This window comes from Camelus ferus, chromosome 33 (assembly GCF_009834535.1).
Source record: "Camelus ferus isolate YT-003-E chromosome 33, BCGSAC_Cfer_1.0, whole genome shotgun sequence".
Lineage (NCBI taxonomy): Eukaryota > Metazoa > Chordata > Mammalia > Artiodactyla > Camelidae > Camelus > Camelus ferus.
The window spans coordinates 6,402,896-6,428,243 of record NC_045728.1 but is presented as its reverse complement, the minus strand read 5'-3'; the positions used below and the strand labels follow the sequence as shown (position 1 = coordinate 6,428,243).

The 25,348-nt window shown below is 40.4% G+C and overlaps 1 protein-coding gene across 1 annotated transcript in view; it reads right to left on the bottom strand.

Annotated features, from left to right (window-relative positions):
- CDON (cell adhesion associated, oncogene regulated) overlaps nucleotides 1-25,348 on the bottom strand; it is an 87,565-nt gene that overhangs the window by 15,455 nt on the left and 46,762 nt on the right. Inside the window, 10 exon segments of the mRNA XM_032472719.1 lie at nucleotides 592-671; nucleotides 3,374-3,624; nucleotides 5,631-5,852; nucleotides 8,474-8,596; nucleotides 13,460-13,565; nucleotides 14,049-14,230; nucleotides 15,948-16,151; nucleotides 19,544-19,672; nucleotides 21,290-21,464; nucleotides 22,776-23,065. Coding sequence (XP_032328610.1) covers nucleotides 592-671; nucleotides 3,374-3,624; nucleotides 5,631-5,852; nucleotides 8,474-8,596; nucleotides 13,460-13,565; nucleotides 14,049-14,230; nucleotides 15,948-16,151; nucleotides 19,544-19,672; nucleotides 21,290-21,464; nucleotides 22,776-23,065 — 1,762 coding nt within the window.

Here is a 25,348-nt window from a genome sequence, read left to right as displayed (position 1 = left end):
ACTCTGAAAAAAAATTTTTTTAAACTCAGAAAATTAAAAGAAATCAAGATTTTGCTACTTAATTATCTTAAGGTTTTAAGAATTTTCAAAAAAAAACAAAACCCAAAAAACAAAACACATTGACTAATCTGGTAAGAAAATTTCAGTAGTATTACTATGAAAAAACATTACTATATACAGAGGGTTTTTCCCCTAACAGTCAAAGATGCTCTAATCTATAACATAAAGAAGAAAATATCACATAGCAAAGAATAGAAAACTCTACTGAAAATAGAATAGGTGAGAAAAGATAAAGTCTATATGCAGAGAATGACTCTAAAGATTTCAGAAACATCAAACCTTACAATAATATCTCAGTGAGAAATAGTCTTTAATATTGTCAATATAGCTAAAGAAACCAAAGCACAGAAAGGTAAAAACTTATAAAGCCAGGGCAAAAACTTAGTAACAGCCTTGAACTGAAGACTCCATACTCTGAGATTTATATCTTAGGTAAAATTTCAAGAACTTCTTTTGTGGAAGGGACAATAGCAATAGGGGGTCACGTACCTCCTCACAACCACCTGTGCAAATAAATACACATCCACGTACCTGTTGTTGTTCCGACAATTCCGACAGTTAATGCACTCCAGCGGGTCAGTCTGAGGTACCGCCGTGTACACACTACCACCCTGGTCAGGGAGGAAGAACAGGAAACAAGAAAAGAAAAAAGTGCTTAAGGTACCATAGACAAGGAACCAGATCATCTCAAATGTAACAGCTGTGCCAACGATAAAAGATACATGGTATATTTTAACCCCCTCCCTAGCCACCTTGGGCATATCGCTGTTCACATATATTAGCAAATGAGTTCCGCACAATTTTAAAACTATACTCTCAAAACTTAACCGCCATGTTTTTTGCTTTTTTTTTTTTTTTTTTTTTTTGCACTGGAAAGAGGCAAATAAATGAAGGGAGAAGTTTAGTCACTTCCCTTCAGTGTTTCAAATCTAAGGGGCCCAAAATATACCATACGTTATAACCTCCTATTCATTTTTACTTTCCGAGCAGTCATGGAAGAATTTTATGTCATGCCAGTTGGAGAAATAGGGTGGAAATCTGTTTAAATGATGTCACAAGATAAACCCATCTTCATGCTTCTGTAATTATTTCGATGAGGTCTGTTCACTTGACTACACGAAGTCTTAAAACACGCTATATTTTTCCAGATGGAGTAGATTCTCAGCCAGCAATGACTTGGAGGGGAGTATTAATATTTTGATGTTGCTTTTGGCGGAAACTGCCCAGCAATTAAGAAAAATGCCCAGATTAACACATACCTCATTGTAAAATGTTCACTTGACATATACAATGGCAAGAGTTCTTCAAAACTGAAGTTAAGAATTAAACCAGCTTATGGTCAGAGTCACAATTCTGCTTTCAGAAGGAAAAAAACCAGCAGAACTGAATTTGATAAGGGGGTGGGGTGGGGGGGCTTGTCACACTGCACCCAAACCCAGAGCAGGCCTTTGAGGTTAGGAAAAGTTCAGGCAATTGTTTTCCCCAGAATACTTTCCATTTCCATTCATCTCATAACAACAGCCAGAATCTAAGCAAACCAAAAAGTACTGAGAACTTCTCTCAACATTCCTGACCCACGAGCAACAGGAATTTTTAAGAAAACATTGAGAGAAACAATATTCCTGCGCTATGTTCATAGCTTCAGAAAATGAAGTTAACAACCTACAGGGTAATGTACTTATCTGAATCATTTTAAACATATTAAAGTTAATTCAATGATTTTGATGGTCACCAGCATTTTAAAACTTTCTCTATTTCTACCTACCCAGCAGAGAAGAGTGAGAAAATGAATGAGTTAAGATTAGAGACGATAACCTCTAAAACTGCTCACCGAATGGGGCAACTATTACTTAAATAGCAACTCATTGTTCAAAAAACACAAAGTACTGTGTTTAAATACTAAAGCAAACATCGGACTTGTTTTTTCTTCTTATGGAAACAGCATGTGCTATTCAAACTTTAATGCTCTCTCTTTCAGTTTCCTGGACAATGTTAGTAGTTTGTACCAGGAATGGTGACAAAAAAAGTATAGAAAGTCTGAATATAAGCCATGTCTTTCCACACAAAATAATGAAATCATTATTCACTTTTAGTAATGAGATGCACTAAAGCAAATTAAATATTTTTCCTACTGCATGCTAAAGCTAGGTCACGGGACAGGCATTAGATTTCTAGCTTTAAGATACAGATATATATTATAGCTTTGTTCTCCAAAGGTAATAGTTCGACAAATCTTTATTAAAGTTGAAGATAAAAAAAGCTCTAAGTGTCTTCAAATTTTAGCACATTGTGGGTTATGGCAAATTTATCTGTAGTTGTAACAAAGACAAAAACTTAAATAAATGCTCAGTTTGATCAACTAACCCTATTATCTATATGATTGAAAAGTCATGTGGATATCTAGCCAAAGGATGTAATAAATCAAACTTCCTAGTGCAGAGAATCTCTTTAGCCAGCACAAATCTAAAACACGCTAGTCATTCCATTCCTGTATCAAAAATTAAACTGTATCAGCTAGTTATCCCTGGAATAAAGGAGTGTTAACGGTTTATCATTCCCTGTGGCCAGAGAATACTAATATTGTAAAATGCAAAAATCTTAAAGGCAACAACAGAAACACACACTGGGGGGGGAAAAGCCCTCACAATAGGTCAGAAGTGACGATCGGTGGCCTGCAGACACGCTCTGCGCGGCTTCCACAACGCTAAAACCGGGACTGGTTGCCAACATGCTAAAAATCTGGCGATTTCACCTAGATTGACAGATGTTTCGAAAAATCAGAAGACCTGGCAACGCGGGCCCTCAGCCTTGCACGCGGACTTCAGGAGCCGAGTCAGGGCTCCTTCTGGGAGACCGCACCCATGTTCTCTGGTTTGCTGTGGCCTCCATGGCTTCTGTCCCCTTCCCAACCTGCTTCACTCAATTTCATGATCTGCCTGACTCCTCTAAGCATCTGAGTTTTCAGACTTTGCTCTAAAAAAATCAGATTGGAAGTATTTGGTCTGGTCCGCACCCAGTGGTACTTCTGTTTCATCTCAAGAGTAACTTCCAAGTCTGTTTGTCACTGGTACTCCACACTCAGTGCTAAATAATTTTAAGATATAAATAAAATCGATGAAAATGACTACTACCTGATAATAGAAAGCTTACAAAGCTCGCTCAGGATCAAGGGACTGCCAGTGATACACGCTACATCCATTCCCGTGAACCTGTGAGATTTCTATACCAAAGAAAGCCATGTGTGCCAGCCCTGCGCTGGTGCCCTGGCACCGTGGGGCACGGGGAGACTTTTATTTATAATCAGGCCTCTTACATTCACTAGATGGCGAGGATGTTCAAAATCCACATGTGTCCTGGTGAGAGAGCTCGTGTGCCCAGAGCAGAGGCCTCCATTTAAGCTCCCACTCACTCCGTTGGGGACTTTATGGTGGAGGTGGGAACAGCCGTTGCTGAAGCTTCCATGAACATTTCCATTTATCCGGTTTGTGCCGGGCAGAGTGGTGTATTCCACCATCTGCCCATTAATCTCTGACCCTTGGTAGAGATATCCTGGTGGGTCGTATTCTGTTGAGAGAGTACCAAAAAAGCGAAAAGGAAAAAAAAAAGTAAGATACTGAAAAGGACAATCTTTCTGCTTAGGAAGTTTTATTAATGAAATCCCTAATAAACGACAAGTATACTAAAATAAAACTCTCTAAAAGTGTTCACTGAAATCCTCCTTGTGAGATAGGATTTAATAAAGTTGTGGCTGTTCTTTCCTTGACAGTGTGGAGGCAGCCAGGAGCTGTGAGTTAACCATGACTCTTCTAAGGGGAAGAGAAATTAACCAGAGAGAAGTTACTCAAAAGAGAATTTAATAAATTGTGCAAGCTGGAGGTATCAAAGCACTGGAAACACCAAGAAACAGTGTTTAAACTCCCCTATGCTTCAAAGCGCTGAAAGAAATTGCGTAAAACACCAACAAAAGGCTAACTTTAGGTAGGATATTTCAAATAGCAATAAACACCACCTTTAAGTAAAAGGATGGGGCTGTGGGAACATTCACTATTCACATAGCTCCTTGGTTATTACAGCCAAGTTGGAAGTTGTGCGGCACTAAAGGCAAAAGGCTAATTATTCCCTTTCCTTACATTAACAGCATTTCAACAGCTGCCTCAAATATCTGGTTTCCAGAGGCACAGCTACCAGATACATTTGGAAAAAGTGAAATATCCCTTAGAAAGCACAGTACCTAAATGACACAGGATTTGCTGTCAGAGTTCTGATCAATTCTGCAAAGGTACTGGAGGGGCCGAGCCTGGGCTAGGTGTCTCTCCTCCTATGACAGGTGTGTTAATAGCACAGGTGTGTGGTTCTCAGTGTACCTGCTTCTCTTCTCCACTAAACTGTATGGAGAGGACACTGAAGCTGCACCGTCCACCCCAGTGCAGGGCACACAGAAGACAGCCAGTGAGTATCCTTTGAATGAATGACTGAATGAAAATTACCATCGTAAATGTCCACCTTCCAACATATCATCAAGTCTCAAAGGAAAACGACCTTAACCAGATTTTTCTTGCTCAGACAACGAAGTCAATACTTTGCTTTTAACAGTTCAGTACGTACTCAAAGTAACTGACGTGAAAGCCGTTTAGAAAAAGACCCAGTCAAAGGCTCTCAGACCAGCACCACCACCACCCACCGCCCCCTCCAACCATTCTCTCCCTGCCTATCTCCTGGAAGGCATCAAAGCAATAAAAATAAATCATTTTTCCCCTTGAGCTATTAACTAAAAAAGGAACGACATGTAGGAACTTGCTGGTAGCTGCCGAAGTGCCTGTCACCGCTGGTGTCTTCCTTTGCTTTTGTTTCACTCCCTTATTCGGGGCCAAAGAGAAAACCAAAATACTTCCTCCCAGCAGAGACTAAAGTCTCCGATTGATCTGACTGTCCTCTTTAAGAACAGATGGAGGCAGAGGAGTGGTAGGCAGAGGAGGGGAAGGGAAAGGAAAGGGGTTCTAGGTTATTCGTTTTAATACAGTGCCACACTGACAACGCAAGCGCGCCTGCTACTGGACACATCTCGGGGTGGGGGTGCCACCCTGGAGCGGCTTTGGTACACTGAGTACCCAACCAGGACGGTGTTATCTTCCATGGGTGTCATCCGGGGACAGGACCTTAGAAAAGTCTTCACTGCCTTCCTTTCCATCACGCCTTTGCTGTTCCTTGTTGACAAGATGTACACCAGCACGAAGGGGTTCTTGCATTGCAACTCCAAAGCTCAGGCTTCAAGCACTCATCCTCTTTGGTGGTCCGACAGAGCCAGAGTTTCCCAGCGCTAAGTCAGCTATTTACTTAGAGACCTGCTTGGTTTTGGCTTTGTTGTTTATTTCTCCTGGGCAATTTAATCTGATGCTCCACTTACTTTGGCTGACAGCTCGAACCATTTTCAAGTCAACTCCTCTGAATGAAGAGCATCTAATGTGTCCTCCACCGCGACACTGACACAGGAACGTGTCAGAAATCAATATTTATTCTGACAACATTTTTCCACCCATCTTTACAGAAGGACACGGTTGTGAATGACTTACTCTGTATGGTGCTTTGCTGGCGGCTCTTCCACAGGCACATGGCAATGAAAGCCATGAGGATCAGCACCATGACACCCAGCACGCAGCCCACGATCAGGTACAACATGTCGCTGCTCCTGGCGGGACTGGTGGCGGGCCCAACATTGCCCCCGTTTCCTGAAGAATTTGGAGGGGTACTCAAGTCTTTGACGGGATACTCAGACGCTCCAGGAACCCGTTTCACTAGTTGAAACACAAAGGAAAACACGATGTCAGAGTGAAGGCAGACTCTACAAGATGGTTTATTCTCCGAAGGAGGTCTGGTTAGGAAAGCAAGCCAGTCTGTTTACGCTTGGTACTGGGATGATCTGACCACCAGTGAGTCACAAAGAGGGCTCAAGAGTTTAAAAATCTAATGTGCCAAGCTTTTAGGCCACAAATTCTAGAGAAATCATAAAATCAGAGAAACATATGCACGTGGTCTAACCCCCAACTGCTGTACGATTATCTGCTCAATTGTACTTGCAGAAGATTCCCAAAGAGTTGAAATAAAAAGTATTTCAACTTACGGATGGGACAAATTTTCAATATCTGACACATTTTTAAAAATTTAATTTAATTTTTATTTTTAATTCTAATGGAGGTACTGGGGTTTGAACCCAGGACCTCACACATGCTAAGCAGACATTTACCCAGAGCTATACCCCCACCCCTCAATATCTGACACATTTTGGGCTGAATGAGACTCACAATTACATATTTTATGCCTTTACCATGTGATTAATATTAAAAGATATGACTTTGGACTACTACAACAGTTATACACGATTTCAAAAACCTCACGCATAATATTAAGCGTTCTAAAGCCAAAAGGTTTTTGGAGTCCACGTAAATGCAGTACTTTTATCTAATTCACTGGTACTCTGGATAATGACAATAACAAAATATAGCAGCAAGTGAGACTCAAATGCCATTTTTTTTTCTGTCCCCAAATAACATGCTTTTAATGCTTTAAGTGTCACAGAAGAGCAAGAGAGCATAATGGTTGACAGCCTGATGTCTAGAACCAGGCTGCCTGGGTTTCCATCCTGCTCCGCCACTAATCCTTAGCGCTATGACTTTAACCTCCATGAACCAGCTTCTGCGTGTGGAAACTGGAGATGACAATCACTCCATCATAAGGTTGTAATGAAGAGTAAACGAGTGAGTGGAAAGCTCCTGGCACGGAGCCTGGCCCACGGCACTGTTCAGTCGATTTTGTTATTGCTTTAGTTATTATAACATATTTCCTGTTATGGTTCCTGACAACTTACAGGAGCAGAGTTTTTTAAATTTAAAAAATCTACTTCAACATTGTATTGGGGTTTAATTTTCTAGTAACTTCATCTGCCCAGAACAGGGCTGGAAACCAGTCAAGAAGGGCCCATCTTTCAAAGGAAGGAGACTGAAACCTGGGGGAATACCTGGCAGGGACTAAAGGAAATTTCTGCTTTGGGTGGTATGTTGGATTATATGATTCTAAGGCCCCTGCCAATTCCAAAGGCAACAAACAAGTTTCTGAGGCAAAACGGATGTTACAGATCACAGATTAAGTACCGCGATTACTCACTGGGAAGTCCTTCAGGCTTATTTACTCTTTATTTACTCTTAATTTATTCTTCATTCCACCAAGCTTGGTGATCGGTTGCCAACCTCTTGCTAAAGCTGAAAACTTTTGCGGTGTATGGTGAGTGAGATGGTCCCACTAACACCAACAAGAAGAGACACCGGGAGCATGAAGTGAATCAGGTGAAGTGAAGAACAAAGAGAATGCAGAGCACTAAAGAAAAATCACGGCCGTCTCTGATCTTTGAGGTGGGGGAAAGTGGCTGGCCTCCAACACCTGTGTCATTCCTAAACGCCTCGCCAAATTACTAAAGATAAGGCCATCTTTGTTCACAACAAGAACCTTGAGTCATTTCTTTAAAAGGCAGAGTCATGTATCACACATTCTATTTAAACAGGCTGGGGACTGTGTAATACACTTTTGAAAGTCATGCAATATGAACAGTTTTTTAAAGTTTTTTGTTTTTCACTGACCTGAAAGTCTGTAGGTAAAACCTTTTATTCCCCAGCAAAGTCAGTTAATGATGTATACTACAATACTACTAAAAACAACACAGTTAATACAGTGTTGACTGAGCTTTATGTTCTGCCTGGCTAGATTCTTAAATGTCTTGGGAACACGTGATAAGACATATGACTTAGAATTAAACGATGAAACTGAGTCTCGGCTTTATAATTCAATCTTTCTGAGCTTCTGTGTTTCCACTTCTGTTGTTTCTGTTACTCAAATGTGGTATCTCCTATTTTCAGAGATGGTTATATTTCAGAGTTTATGTAGGCAGAGTTGAGAATTTCAATTTAGAATTATCAACTAACTCTGAACTTAACTAGAACACTTAATTAAATATGCAGGTAGTGTTATATATATCTGTCATTCAAGAAACTACTTTAAACACATGTAGTGCCTTTCCTTAAAATTCTTGTACATTTTTTTTAAGTATTCCAATGCTCACAGCAGTCTCAGAAATTAGTCAGCAAATAGTTCTATTCCTTCATGGAGGAAAAAGAAGGGAAGTGACTTATAGTCACACAGAAATCAATGAATATGATGAATGCTTATGTAAACTACTTTTCAGACAAGCTTCTCTAGCCCACATACAGCTGGACTGTTGGGACAGTCTAAATGGACGCGCCTGGAAAAATGGTCCAAAACAGAAGCTTCTTTGGGTAAATACATCAACAGTCAGAAGGAATACTCCAGAATTCAGAATTGTAGTTCTGTCTGGGGAAAAAGCACTAATTCTCACCCCTCCTCCTACCTTTAGTTTCACAGATCATCACGTTACTAAACTCGCTCTCTCCTCCTTCGTTGAAACATTGCATTTTAATATCGTAGGACGTTTCTGGCTGCAGGTGGCCGATCATGTGCCACTGCTTCGAACCTGGAAGGAAAAATAAAAGACCATCTTTACATCCCCCGCAGCCTAAACAGCCACATCAATGTCACCACTTAGTCATTTCAAAATGAGGTTAGAGCAGCGTCCGTCACCACAGGGTCAGTCCCGCGCAATAAAAACGTACTTTATATAAATATTTCAGCAATGCACAACAGGTAAATAGCGTTTCTATCACACGGCATGACAAAAGTGGGAAAGAGAAGAGATAAACTGAATTAAAGCTCTTCCTGTGTGTTGGTGGTCATACTTTGTTTTATTACAAATAGTGGGAAGCCGTTCATAAAACATATGTTAATTATGCATAAGTTAAAAAAACACCCCTCAAGTCCTTTCATTCTCTGCTTCAGCCCAGGAAGTCAGTGCACTCTGTCCACCCACCAGAAAGCAATACCAGGCATGAGATCAGCAAAGGACGCCTGGCCCAGCACAAGTGACCACTCAGAAGACGGGCTTTAGTGAAACTCTCAGCTCCACTGGAATAGACATGACATGAACTGACATAGAAATGAACGGCTGAATTTGAGAATAGTCAAGAAGCACAATCTACTATGGGAAACTCTTGGCTACCGTCCCCCCTACTTCTCTCCTTTTGCATTAGGGTCTCCAACCCACACAAGTATCTCTAACAGAGCGATTCTGTTATCCGTGGCGCGCAGCCAGCATTTCATTTAGGAACACTTCTAAACTGAACCCTCCAGCATAAATCACTCTCCAGTTTTACTTCCATGGACCTGTGACAAACTTTAATAAATGGGGACACTTCTGCCAGATTCAATGACCTCTTCAAGCACCTTTAATCCTTCTTAGAAAATACCTCTTCAAACTGTTTCCACTGTTTCTTAGAAACTCAACATACCACCAGCTGATTTAAGAACCAATTAACGGGGGAGGAAAAAACAAAACCAAACCAAACCACGTACACAAGTCCAGTCTACTTGGCTGACTGGACCAACAGCACCGGGATCCTTCCTGACTCAACGCAGACAAAACCATCTCGACCTGGAAGCATGCCCCCTTTCAGGGCCACCAATACAAAGTCTCTGATTCATAAAGACCCCTATTTTATAAGGAAGAGAATCTGCTTGTTTCAGGTTCAATGGCCTATGAAAGGCTTAAGAAGTGAGGCATTCTATACCCCCATTTATAAATGAAAAGAGGACCCTGGGAGAAACTTGACTCAAAATCTAGCTGACACTAGAAAAGACCTATTTTTAAATTCCAAAACCTCTTATAGAAGACTTCTGCTTTTTCCTCTACCTTTAGGTCTTCCTGGCCTAGCCTTCTACTCATCTTTCAACATTCAATTGAATAGACACTAAATTTGAAATTTCCTTTCATAGCACTAGTAAAAATGGAATTACATTAAGCTTCTGACATGTTACTAATAAGAGAACATAGTTACAGTAATACATATCTTGTTAGATTAATATTGCATTGTTATGGTAATTATTCTAATAGCTAAAATGACAGGAAGTACCAGCAGAGAGAAAGTTTTTACCAGTCATCGATGAATAAGACATTTAAGTGCCTTATTAGGTTTCAAAGCAACCAGTCAGCATATCCTTTGCTTAACAGGGAGTTTTGTTTTGTTTTTTTGTTGCCTCTGAGAGTATTTTAGAAAAGGTTAAAAAAACCCAAAGCATTAGACTTAGTTAGACATGAGGATGACTGATACTTTGGTTTACTTGGAACTCAGCTTAATTTACAAGATTAAAATGTTCATCAGAAAAACATTGGTGTGTTGGAAACATTTATAGTTTATCTGAATGTGGAACTTAATTCAGATGAGAGGATAACTTGGCATAACTGTTCTTCGCTTAGTGTATTCTTTAACAATGTAATTGTGTTTCAAAGCTTAAACAAGTTTGAGTCAATATACATAAGTAATCTAAAACTTGACTTTAAAGAAAACTTCACGTACAGAGAATAAATACTTCTATTCCTTGGTTTGGGAGAACAAGCCAATGGTTTCCAACTGCCAGAAAAAGAATTTCAAGTGCATAAACTTGAAAATAAGGAATAAGCAAATTACACAGCACAGCGCAGCCCACTTAAACATCTAACTGCTCCGTCTGTTACGTTCATAAACATGCTTTCTGAACCACAAGGAAAGCTCACATTTGCAGACGCTACTACTGGCTACAAAAGGTCCTTGAGAGCCACTTCCCAGTCTGACTCTCAACAGCCACGTCACACGAGTTTGTAAAAGTCCAAAGATTAAACTAGAGAATACAGTTGAGAAGCTGTTTATCAGTGGCTCTTTCTAGAGAGCAGAGCTAGGAAGGGCCTGCGAGAGAGGGAGACAGAGACAGAGAGGGATGGCCATTGGATTGACATCTGCCTCGCTGGGGACTGTTCTCTGACAAAAATGTAGCCTCTCTCAGAATGTATCCTTGCTCACCTAACCCAGCTAAACAAAAAGGAAGACCAAGCCAGGACACAGTGCACTAACAAAGTCACTAACCATTCTTTGCCCTTCTTTTTTTTTTTTTTTTTTTAATGGCCTTTTTATGAAGTCAAATACGCACATGGAAAACTATCCATTGCTGCATCGCTCCCCGAATGTTCACAAACACAACACAGCCACAGGACCAACACCCGGGCCCAGAAAGAGAGTGCTCCTGGCTCCCCAACGGTCCCGTCACCTCCTCCAGCCACTGCTCCCCCAAGGCAGCTCCTATTTTGATGTCACAGAATCGTTTTGCCACCGACGATCTTTCCACATCTCCCCAGCTCTTTATGCCTAAAGTGGCTTTTAGGGACTCATGTCTTGCCTACTTTTCCAGGTGAAGAAAAGAGAAATAATCACTCTTTCATTCAAAAAATATTTTTTGAGCACCTACTGTGTGTCAGGTATTGTAACTCAGATGATAAATTTCTCATTATATTACAAAAGTAATTCCACTGGATAAACATTAAAAGGAATGCTACACTATTTATAGAAACCTGATATTGCGTATTAAAAGCAATTTATTGGGGGGAGGGTAGAGCTCAGTGGTAGTGCCTGCTTAGCATGCACCAGGTCCTGGGTTTAATCGCCAGTACCTCCACTTAAAAAAAATAAATAAACGTAATTACCACCTCCCTAAAAATTTTTTAAGTAATTTATTATAAGACTACTAATAACAGAAAACTATATGCAGTATTTGATGTCAAAAAGTCGTAGGAAAGTAATACAACACTGTAAATCAACTCTACTTCAAAAACCAGGAAACATGTAAACGAAATTTCAGACAAGGGTTAAGGGCTAAGCAGAAAATAAAGCACAGCTGTGGACTAGGGGGGAAAACAGAACAAGAAGTCATAGGAAAGGAACCTTGGCCTGGGACAATCTTCTGACACGATCCATTAGGACATTACTATTTCCAAGAAGAAAAATCCTGGAGTGAAGAAAAAGGACCGTCCTAAAGCAAGAATCCTTTCCAGGACATCACTGAGAAACAGGCACCCAGCTCCTACTGAGCACCCCAAAGTCATGCAGTTTGCTATCTTGTGAGAGAACCCACGTTAGAAATGTGTCATTAGAGGGTCACACAGCTTCCTTTCAGCTGCCCTCCCCCAACAGGTTGAGTCCCTCTTCCACGTCCCGGAGGCCTTAAATACTTGAAAACAGCTGTCCTGTTGCTGGTGAGTTGTCTTTTTCCCAACCTGACTGTGCCCAGACATTCCACTGCTCTTTTTGGACTCCAAGCATTCATTCCTTCCTTCAATAAATACCAAACACCTCATCTCTGTAGGGGTTGGGCTACAGCCATGAGAAAGAAGGCTCTTTCTGGGTCCGCAAGGAGGTTAACATTTAGTGAGGGAGACATGCTTTAAACAAATAATTTCATACACACACACACACACACACACAACTAAACTAGGATAAATTGCATGGAATAAACACAAAGCACGTGGTTAGAAAGCGTAGCAACGGTATCTCATGTCAATGGGAGGAAGTAATATTCAAGCACACAGCAGAGAAAAAGGGAGCACCTGGGTGCAGCCTTCGGAGGAGGGGGCAGGGAGTGCTCTGTGCCAAGGTCCCGAGGCAAGAAAGATCTTGGTGCACACACACACAAGGAGACTGAAAGAAGGCCAGTGTGTGAGGAAGATAGTGAGAAAGGGAGAGTGTATGCCACACAGCGGAGGTGAGGCAGTCCCCACAGGGCCTCAGACCACAGGCAAAGTTCTGGATTTTACTTTCAATGCAGTAAAAAAGGCAGCTTCAACCCCCTTGGTGCTCTCAGCTGTTTCTTCCTCTACCTATATTCCAACTTCTCAGCATCTCTAAAAGTGGACCACGTGCTCGAGATGTGATCTTTCTAGCACAGACTTCAATGGAAGTGTTGACTGAGACAGTCTTTGTTTTAAATGTAATTAGAAGTTGCAATTGATTTTTAAACTCAGGTCACTATGCATTTAAACAAAACAGAAAAGAAAAATTGTTTGCAGGTGAACCACGGACACAGCATCTCCCCCCCATACTTTTGTAACTGACTGTTTCTATAACCAAAATATAAGATACTATATATACAGCTGAGCCTTGAACAACGTGAGTTTGATCGTGTGGGTCCACTTATACAGACACCTGACAGTACACCACATGATCACATGGTGTGTGGTTGGTGGAATCTGCAGACACAGAGGAACCATGGACACTAGCACTAACCTCTGTGTTCTTCCAGGGTCAACTGTATTAAACTGGAAATATTATCTGTCTTTGGGAAAAATTCAAAGTGACAGTACATATACCATTTCATTTTTGACTCTATTTTAATGTGGGATGATGATTTTCACAAGATTTATAAACCCTCTCCCTCCAAAGCTCCTGAGTTAGGACTCCAGCTTGTCAACGGAACTTACCTTCTACAATATCCCTCTTGTAATCACTGTCATTGTCACTATCTGTTGGCCGGTAATAGATATAAAATCCTTGAATGGGAGTGTTATTGTTACTTGATGGAATGTACTAAAAAATAGAAGCAAAGACTTGTCAAAGACGAAAAGAAATGTAACTTTCACATCCATTAAGATTTATTTATCTCTGTGGCAATACTTTTTTAGTTTCATTTTGCAAACATCCTTGATGGCATTTTTAATTTAATTCAAAGGTATTCAAAGGTATTAAGAGCATTTTAGCTTGCAGAGGAGCTAAACAAAAATAAAGCAATATATTTCAGTAGGTCCAAAGACATAAAAGTCCATTGGGTTCAAAATGAATAAATCATGAAATGGTAATTAAGTTAACACTTAGATGAGAGCTGAGGAGACAGTCATTTTATTTTTAACCCTACTCCACTTATACATGTGCTTTTACACAAATATCTGTGCCCTCCAATTTCCCCTTTCTTAAAGTTCAAAAATTCGCTGTTCATAGCCTCAGGTCACAAGAATGTTAAATTACCATGGCCAAATCAGAAACTCTTCTCATTAGAGAAGATGTTTTACTTACCGTCCACTTCAGCATGATCTGAGTATCACTGACAGCTTCTGTGTACGCGATGTGAGGTCCAGTTATCGGACGGTTGGAAAAACGATTGGGGAACCCAGCCACCTGATAAGGACGTGATGCCGAACTCCGAAAACTCTCACCATAATGGTTGATAGCAATGACCCTAAATTTGTATGTTGAACCTTTGGAGGGGGGAAACCAGAATTTTTTAAAAAGCTGTAATAAGACAACTGAAGGTACAACGTTCAAAATATGACAGCTGTGCTGAAGGATCTATCTACAATAGCAACCTCTGAAGTCTATATGGTAAATGGATTTCAACCCACTTGTCAGCTCCTATCGATTGGCAGTGGCCGTTCAGTGCATGTGTTCAAGATTCCAAGACCTCACTGGGAGTCACTGGGAGAGACTGATGATGCCTGTCATGGAAGGGGGCGGGGAGGGAACAGAAGAGAGCACCCTGCTCTCTAACCAGCCTGTTCTACAGTCACACCGTCAAACACAGGACGAGTTGGTGTATCTGTGGTCACAAGTAGGTTCTTCTCCCTTTGAAAGAAACAACTGAAGCGAAGTTTAATCTGATGAATACCTTTATGAAGAGGCTCTGTGTGGGTCAAAGCAGAGTCACTCTGCTTCTACTAATACTAGGATAAGAGGGAGCAGATTTAAACTACAACAGAAGGTATCTGTTTGGATTAGCTATTAAGAAATTAAAAAAAAAAATTCTAAGGATTGTGAGTTTCTGAACATCTGAATCTAAAGAATAAGTCAGACTCCTAAAGCAAGTTTCCTAATGGCTCAAAAATAACCCCTGGGCTTCTGAAGACAGTGTCTTCTGTCTGTGAAATGTTACTCAGCTTCGCCTACATTTAAAACTGCCACCTTCTCCCAGCTAGACCTGCGTGTTCCTGGACTCATGTTACCTGTTTAGACAGACACAGGCATTTGCTACTAAAGTGCATTTAAAAGTCCATACACAAAACTGGTCATGAAACCTAACAAAAAAAAAAAAAAAAGTAATGAAGGTTGATTTGTGATCACTGCTTTTCTCTCTTACGGTTTAATTTCTTTCATACAGACTCAAGGTACTGGGGGCTGGAGGAGTTCCCCTGCTGTTGAATTTAAGTAACAAAGAAGTGGTAAGTGTTGTCCCAGTCCCTAAAACTAAGCACTGGGTCTAACCATGCTGAGATTCAGCGTCAGATCAATTTTAGTCAAATAACAAGCAATTTTCCTCTTAAAATACTCATAGCAAAACACACACACACACACACACACACATGCACACAAAGTTGTCACCACAACACTGTTTCTGCTTATTTGCAATTAGAAATAATCTAAAGCCCAGAAATAAAAAAAAAATGGGTTAAGTAAATCACAGTGTACTTACATGGCAGATACAGAGTTATTAAAAACTGAGTTTTCAGAGAATTATTAATGATATTGGAAAATGCACATGACAAAATACAGGGAAAATGGGATCACAAAACAGTATGGCGTGATCCCTATTTGCATTAAAAAGAGAAAAAACAGTGGGGAGGGCCCAGCTTAGTGGTAGAGTGCATGCCTAGCATGCACAAGGTCCTGGGTTCAGTCCCCAGCACCCTCATCAAAATAAACAAATAAACTAATTACCTCCCCCAAAACAAACAAAAAAAAGAAAAAGAAAAGTTTAAAAAAAAAAAAAGCGAGAGAGAAAAGGCTAGAAGTAAATACACCAAAATGTAAACAAGGGCTGTCTCTGGATGGATGGGTTTCAGGTGATAATCTCGTCTCTATTTTCAATTTTTTATGTAATAAGCTCAGATTACTTTAACAATTAGAAGCATATAAGATTATTAAAAATATGCACCCAAGCCAGCACTGATGGTTTAAAGGGAAATGTTTGAATATCACTACCTGGCTCTAAGCTGCGAACCTCCACAGAAAGTTTGGAAGGGGGGATATCTTCAGCTGCCACCAGCCAATCGCTTGTCCTCATGCGTTTGTACTCGACCTTGAAGGCTGTGATGGGAGACCCCCCATTCGCCCTGGGAATCCAGGTGACGTACACGGAGGTCTCTGACGCCGTGGAGACGGTAGGCCGATCTGGTGCCTCTGGAACTGAAAACGGGAACGTTGGATAATCCATGGTATCAGAGACAAGAATAACTCAAACTGAAAGGGATCAATCCCAAACGTGATTGTATTAAACCTTCTTCACCAGACTTCTTGCCAGAGTTAACAATATTATGACTATCTTCCTGTCCTCTCTGAAAAGCTAGTGGGCAATGAAATTGCGAAATACACGAAACAGAAGGAAGGAAAAGGGAGATAATTCATAAATTTGATAATTAGCTTCGAAAAACTGAAAGTTAATGAGTAGGATAATTGTTACTGTCCTATTTTGGATTCATGGCTAAAACAGTGTATAAGTAATTATTATTTGGTGCTACAAGTCTAATAGTGGTTATCATTTATAGCAAATTTTCAAGATTATGTGTTATTTAAATGTTTTTCTTTAATGATCCAAGCTACAGAAAACACATTCAGCAAACAATCTAAAGGTGATGTTACATATTATTAACAGCCATTACTATTGTATCTTATCTTATACCTCAAGAATACAGGAACGCTACTCTGAAAAACAGACTGCAAGCAGTAAATGGAGATAAAATTTAACCAATAAAATCAATACTGATAAAAATGGGAGGAAAGAACGCTGCTCAGGATGAAAGTAGGAAGACAGGAGACGCAGGCAAATAAAGACAAGTGCTGTTGGCAAACATATGATCCATGAAATTGTAGGGAAAAGGGGTCAGAGAGCTAATGTCTGGTCATGTTCAGTTAGCCCTGCCAAGGGGAGGGGACGTCCTAGTCCACAAATGAGATGGTCTAGATTCTGAAGCAGGCGGAAACAGCAGGAGCAAGTTCATAGCCGTTGAAACCATGTCCCTAACCGTTCCTGCAGGCCCAGCAATCTTGTGGCTATAACTGGCTTCCCACTGGAGGAAAGGATGCTGATAGAAGCAATCTGGCCTGCATGACAGTTACATCGCGAAGCAGTCAGCTGCCATTCTTTACTTCAGTCACCTGTGGACTGTGTAAGAGTGAGCTGGTTCTCAAGAGACCTGACTGTCTTTCGGCTGGCTAACCATCGAGTTTCTAGGGCTGGAACAGGAAGGACCAACTCTGGGCCACAGTTACACTACTTTGGTGAATTACTCAGGGAGCCCCGTCTTTCTCCAGCCTGTGCTGAGCCTCAAGCAACACCCCTCTGTCTCAACACCTCTTCAACCCGAACACAAACACGGAAGAACAAAATAATGTTGCAGATGATACCTGCATGGAGAAAACTGGCATTTTCAAAACAAACTGCTTAATGGATAAAAAAAATAGGAATATAGTCAAAGCAGGCAACTTTGCATGATACTTACTGTATTCCTTTCAAGTTAGAAAGCAATGGAAACAGAACGAATAGAAGTGTTAGTGAAGCTCTTTCAATGCTAGACAATCAAATAACTTCCTTTGCTGATTCACGAGAGGTTAAAACTCATCAAAGGACACCACAGATCAAACAGAAAAAGAAAGTTATTAGGGGAAAATCTCTACAGAGAAGCCTATTATCAATAGCACAAGACTGTTAAGGAATAAAAGGAAGAACACTGTACTTGGAATTTAAAAAAAATCAAATGTGAACTGTAGCACCCCCGTTTCCGGATGACCTTAGGCGAGATGCATAACTTTCTTGAGTCTCAGTTTCCTGATCTGTAAAGTAGTTCTGCTACCTTCCCCACAGGGCTGTTGTGAAGATAAATAAGTCCCTTCTCTATGGTTATGTCTGCTTGGAGAACTCCAAACTCACGATTTCCAGAACCTAATTCCCAGCCTTGACCTAAAAATCCTTATTACCCATCTTTGTAAATAGTCCCCAGTGTCCCCAGCCCAAGTCACTATATTTCTGCCTCTGATTCCACGTGGATTCAACTCCCTTACTCTGTCATCTGTGTCCCCCTTTTCCATGCACACTGTCACTATTTTTATTTTTAAGCCTCACCCTTCTTCACTTCTCCTTTCCCATCTCTCAAATCTTTCAGGCTTCTTTATAGCTTTCAGGAGAAGACTAAATTTTTAAGGACATCATACCAGGCACCCTCCTGTCCTCCTCACAGTAGCATCATTCCGCACAGCACAGTCAAACACTAACACCTCTAGTCTCTAAGTCTCTAAATAAAATAGGATGTGTCATTCATCCGTCTCTGCCTAGAACCACTTTCCCTGTGTCTTCATCCGGCTCTAACATTCTTGTCTCTGAGGCTTAGCTTAGGGAGCCTCTCATCTCACTGGGCCTCTCTCACAACAAGTCAGTGATTTAGATATTTCTCTCGCGATCCCACCACACCAAGGGTAGAATCTCAGGTATAAGGGATCAAAGTCATTGTCATGGGTTAACCTGCCTGTCTTCCCCACTGTGTTGTTACTGTTTCTTTGCCTAGAGCATCCACTACACTGCAAACCTATAAAAGGCAAGGTTTATTTTCTCTCTCCTGCTCCAGCATTTAGTGCAGTGTCTACCACAGGGTGTCAAGGTATAAGGGTTTCGTTTTGCAGACGTCAGTTTTATTCATATCAAGTTGACACTCATATACTTAATCTGCTCAAGGCAGCTGAAGTGGTCCTCAGAGGCGAAAGGACTCAAGCAAAACAGGTCAAGATCCTGAAGAAGCAGAGGGTTGTTCAAATGTTATTACTTGCCTTTGTCTGAGACCAATTCATGGAAGACTATAAAAACAGGAGGAGAAGCTTGAAAATTCTTAGCGCTCAGCAGTGAAATTTTAAGCCTTCCCTCGATGCCCCAACAACTGTGAGCACAGTCACAAAGCGCATATTATGTTGCGCCGGGTAGAATTGTTAGGTGTGCCATTTAAATGCTAAAGTGGAGTCTTTTGAAAATGTTACTGTGACATCTAAAAACAGTAACACTGACAAGATGTACCAATAAAGCTGAGGATGACATGTAACTGCCCAATAAACAAACTAAATCTCACTATAGGGACCAGCATACATTTTGACAAGTTACTAAAAAAAAAGACTTTCAGAGTTCAAATATAGAAACTGACACAACATTGTAAACTAATTATACTTCAATAAAATATATATATATATAGAAAAAAAGAAAGAAAAAAAAAGGAAATAAGTAAATAAATAAATTTGGTTTCCTTGCCAGAGAAGAAACAGAAAAATCCTTTTTGTGAGTTATAAAAACTTAGTACCATAACATTTTGAATCTGGATTTATTACTTTAAATACCAGTCATGATACTGGGTCACTATTTGAATACAGGACTTTTTTTTTTTTTTTTTAAATGCTTGAAATTGGACCTAAAAGAGCTATATGGTAAAACATAATCTGAGGTACAAACACCCCCCCCCCCGCTTAATCCCCCAACTAATCTGAAACAGGTCAGTTACATTTGAAAGCAAACAAAATGAATCAATGAAGAGCCTTCTCTTTACCTCCACTGTGCCTCGAGGAATCCGTGAGGACCACGCCCACGTTGTCCGCCACCTCTGAAACTACAGGGCGCTTAGGGATGCCCACGGGTGGAGAGGAGGCCTGGGTGTTTTTTGATGATGCTGTTTTCTCTAGAAAGGGTAAAAAACATATACTGTAACTTAAGCTTCTGTGTATGTGTAAAGTAAGAAAAGATACTATGAAATGCAAGTATGAAACAGGTACAGAGATATGAGTATATGAACTTGTCTGTTACAGTGTCTAAATTTAAAACTTACATTGTAATTACTGAGCTAATCTGAGGAATTAACTTAAAAATTACTTTGTCTTTTTCTAGCACCTATGATTACAGTGTGTCTTTCTTCACCAGGCTAGCTTTCATTTACACACAGAAAAAACAAGTGGAAAAAGCTAAATCACTAGAGCAGAAGTTTCCAACTCTTTGTCCATTTGTCTTTTTACTGTACATATTGCTTAATTCTAAAACACAAAATTCATTATTAAAAAGCATCTGTGAAGTTTCTTCATGGGAAAACCGTCCTGTTACATTTTAAAATTTCAAGAGGCAAAAAGTGAAATTGGGTGATTATTTTAGAACCAAACTACATGCTTATTATTCAGTATTTGGAGGTCAGACTCCATAAACAACGAAGGACTCCTTATGGAAATTACCTCAAAGTACATTTCAAATAAGAAATATTCATCATTTTTCTGGCCAGACTCAGGAATGAGGTGAAATGGTCTTTTTCAAAAGTCAATAGACAATTTCTTCTCAGTCATCATACCTCTTTTTAATACTGAACCATATAAAATTCCTCTTCTATCCAATTCTCATCTCTGCTCACTGAAGTCTTCTTGTTCATTTATGGCCAAGCTACAGTCTATCCTTACCCTACAGCCAGCTCGTCCCACTGAAACATATAGCAGACCGTGTCACAGCTCTGCTCAAAACCCTCCAATGCTCCCAGCTCACTCAGGGCCAAAGTCAGTGTCCTCACAGGGTGGACAAGGTGCTGCGTGCTTTGGCCTCTCTGCTATCTCGTTAAACACTCCCCCTTATCCACTTACTTTGTTTCCATCACTGTGGCCCCAGTGCTCTAGGGTGCACTAAGTACACCCCACCGCAGGGCCTTTGCACTTGCTGTCCTCGCTGCTGGGATGTTCTTTCCCCAGATATCCACACGGCTTTCCACACACCTCCTTGAAGTTCTGCTTAAACTGAGCCAACTGCTGCCCATATTCCTCCTATACTCATCCCCTAATTTGTCTCTCTTATTAACACCCAGCACCTCCTAATGTTCTTATAACTCTGGTATAAGTCTCTCCCAACTGGAATGTAAGCTCCATAAGCACAAGGAGTATTGTCTATTTTGTTTACTGCCAGGCACAGAGAAGGCATTGGGTAAATACCAGCTGAACTGAAATTCTGCCTTGAGTTGGTATTTATGTATATGTCTCACCTTTCTTAGCAAAGGAGAAGCCCCATTAAGTTGGCTCTTGTATTGATCATTTTTGTTTTCCCTGTCTCCCCTATCCTAATGCCTTACCTCTCATAAGCGCTCAAAAACATCTGTGAAATAGTGTATGGAACAGAAGACAACCATCCAAATGTGGCCCCCAAAGGGCTTATAATAATAGACTTACTTAGTAAATTTATATGTAAGAATCTGTACTCCCCAAAAGGATACTTATTATTAAAGTGACACCAAGACAGCCAACTCCTTCCTCTTAAGGAGGGTCATACGCACCTTTGCTGGTTCGGAAGGTAAGCATGGCAGGTTGTCCTTCGCCAGCTGCACTCCTTGCCACCATCAAAACTTCATAGAGACTAGACGGCTCCAGTTCTGTTAAATGGAGCTCATTTTCACTTCCCGGGACTCGAACTGTATGCCAGCTTCCCACCACGCCAACACCATCTTCTAGCTGCTCAAGAGAAAACAAGGCCTTAAAAAAAAAAAAAAGGATATAAAGGGGAGAAAATCCTTCTATTCAAATAGAATGCAAATTAGAAGTCATCCAATTCCAGATGCATTTTGGGAAGTGATTCACCATCAAAAGTGAAGGAGACACATTCTCTCTGCACATTAAGACACATAAGGAGACCCGGAGCAGGAACTCAGGAATTCTCCCTGTGGAAAGACTCTCAACTTATGGCCTCAAGCAAATTATTTGATTCCCCAGTTTGTTTCCTTTTCTTGTAATGGAAACAATACTCCATTCTTACTTGGCTGATGGGGGAGTTAAAGAAGTATACAGTAACATGTATTAATGACAATATGTAATATATAATATGATAAATCAGAGTATCTGCTATGTATGTTTATGTGCGTATAAATGTTGCAACTACGCATTATATATTTCCAGCACTCTTCATGTCTTGACACTGTTCAGTATGAGTTGGAGGAAATAAATTAAAAAGAGATCCAGTCTGTTGTGTCTTGGTTAATGGAACCAAGAGACAACATTATGTGGAAGTTTCCATGTGGACAGAACACCAGAATCATCAGGTTACAGTGAATAAACTGTCAAATATCACCATGTTAATTTTTGCAAATATTAAAAATATTACTATTAAATGGTGGACACCAAAGTGTCTTGGAGAAAGAAAATTATTTTAAATATGAGTGCATCTTCTCTCATTTCATTTATTAGTCTCATTAAACAAAGGGAGGAGATTTTTTTCCACTTTGCTTTAATACAAGCCTCTGGATGAAAAACATTGTCTGAAAAAAATCAGCTGAGATGATCAAGGTTTACCAAAATAAAGGACCAGACAATGTAAGATTTTAATACAGTTACGAAGGCAACTTGAAATGAAAACATTTTTCGGAGATTATAAAGGATGACTTTGTTCAAACAGTTGTTTCTAATAAGAAACTGCTTTTTTGCCAAGTAATCCGCATCTGCTATCTCAGAACGGGAAGGACTTACTTTTAAAAAAGTGGTTTATAGAGCTTTACACCGGAGGGTTTCAAACGTTTGATTAAAAATGTCGAAAAGTTACTGGGCTCTTAGAAACCCAATTTAAGGGAAATTATTTATAATTCATTCTTACTGCTTTTATAAGCTTGGTAAATCCAGCATGATTGCTGGGGTCTCTCTCCCAGACTCATCATCCTGGGACACTCTTGTTCTCTTTCCAGGCACTCCACAAATGCAAGAGATAATAAGCACGTGTTGTACACACGATGTCAAGGTGTGAGAAGAAAAAGATGATAAATGAGAAGACATTACCTTTCGATACTTCACAAAATAGGCGTTGATGGGCAGCCCGCCATCCTTCCCCGCCCTCCAGACCAGGTTGTACGTATCTGGAGTGTGGGTCTGAGGGGGGCTCAGAATGATGGGGGCGTCGGGGACAGAGGTACCACTGGCATTTTTCTCTGATGATGATTCCACAGCACTGGAATGTTCCTTCACCAGAAATGAGCTCAATAATCCAGTTTCAGAACCATCACTTTTATCACTCTGAGTGGGATTGGAAGGGGTGACTACTTCAGCTTTTGGATTTGTTTTAAAAGGAACTGTGAAGAAAGGGAGGAAGAAAAAGAGAGGAGAGAGCTTGAAGAAGTTCATTCTTTCAGCATCTCCTATACAGTGACCTAATTGCCCACATTGATACTGTCAGTACAATTTGAGCCCTGGAAGTTAAAACTGGTAACATTTCAATTCATAATTCATGGAAACATCTAACCTCTACTAGGAATCTCTTAGTCACGAAGGAGCAAATCAGCTGTATGAAAAATCAGCTATGTGACACAGTAGTTTAGCAGCTTAAAGGACGCTGTTCCCCCTGCTCTGCACCAGCATTCCCTCTTTACAACAACAACTCACTAGTGTAACCTCAGAAGATTTTAAGTTGGAGAATGCGGAGCTTTAACTCTAGTTGGTAAATGAAACATAATGAGTAATGCCTTCCTTTGGAAACAAAGTGAAATAAATAGTAAAGAAAAGGTCATGAGTTAGGCTACCAGCTCCTGGGTAGCTAGCCTCCAAAGACACCTCAGTAGTCACACCCTTGGGCAGTCCCCTCCCACGCTGAATCCGGGGGCTAGCCCTGTGACTCACTTTAGCCAATGGAGACGCTGGGCTCTTCCAGGCTTAAACCTTAAGAAGGCCCGGTGCTCCTGCTTTAGTATTGCCACCTAAGAGACCCCAAGCAGGGCTGGCAGAGTGGCCTGGCTGCAGCGACTTAACCCACAGACCTGTAAGGAAATACAGGAGCTGATGCTTCAAGTTGTTAATCTTCGGGGGTAGCTATGCAGTAGGTAAGTAGGTGACTACAACACCTACCTTCCACATGGAAGACACACCATAGTCAAGAAAAGGAAAGAAATGAAGCAAGACTAGCAAAGAAAAAGGAAGAAGTTACTTATTTCCAAACAAGCCCTCTTTCTGGATAGAGCTGAAGCTTGGCTTAAGAAAATGCCACTTGAAAGAAGGACAAGACAATGTATGTACATGTATGACTGGGACATTGTGCTGTATCCGGAGACTGGTGTGTCATAACTGACTGTACTTGAATAAAAACAAATAAAGATGACTGAAGAAGCTGTTGTTTATTTTCACAATGGAATACTACCCAGCCATAAAAAAGAATAAAAGAATGCCATTTGCAGCAACATGGATGGACCTGGAGATCGTCATTCTAAGTGAAGAAAGTCAGAAAGAAAGAAGAATACCATATGATGTCACTTATATGTGGAATTTAAAAAAGAAAAGACAAACGAACTTATTTACAAAACAGAAACAGACTCACAGCCATAGAAAACAAACTTATGGTTACCAGTGGGGGAAGAATAAACGGGGAGTTCAAGGTTTGCAGATACTAACTACTAAATATAAAATAGATAAAGAACAAGTTTATACTGTAGTGCACAGGGAACTATATTCAATATCTTATAGTAACCTACAATGAAAAAGAATCTGAAAAGGAATATATCTGTGTGTATGTATGACTGAACTATTATGCTGTACACCAGAAATTGACACATTGTAAATTGACTACACTTCAATAAAAAATAATAAAGAAAGAAAGAAAGAACGAACAAACAAGCAGATGGCCTTTCTACTCACTACAAAGCACACAGAATATATAGAGGGAGGTAAAAATAATTCATTTGTACTGAAAAAATAAATAGGTCGCCTGTATCCAAAAAGAATTTCTGAGTATGTATTGTGTGCCAAGCATTGTGCCAGACATTTATCAAACATCATCTCATTTCATTCTCAAAACAACCTTCTCAGGTAGATAGTAACACCCCACATTACAGAGGAAGAAATCCAGGTTCTGCGAGATTAAGTGACAACAGCTGGCAGAATGTTAGTGGTGCGGCTGCGAAAAAACGAGAGAGCAATTTATGAAAACAAACACCCTGCCGGCACAATAAAACCCGAGGACTGACAGCCTGGTTTCTCCAAAGCGCAACTAATGCTGGCAATGACAAGCCTCCTATTTCTGACTACTTTCGTGGAGGAAGGGAGCAGAGGAAACAACGGCTGAGTTTCTTTTCCACAATGAGGTCAGATTCCTGGTAAAAGGTGGGAGTGTTTTTGGGAGAATGACTCCAGCTCAGTAGAGAACCAACAGAAAAACAGGACTAACAGTGGAAGGTCAGTTCTCTGTTTGTTTAAGAGAGAGAGAAGGTGTCCCAGAAGCATCCTCCATCAAAGAAAACAAGACGCTAGTGGGAAAATAATAAAGAAGAAAACTAATTAGGTTCACTGAGACAACTTCCAAATATTGCTCCTGGAACAGCCGTGTTTACCCAGTGAGTCAGAATGTGGGCTGGATGTGAAGGGTGTGA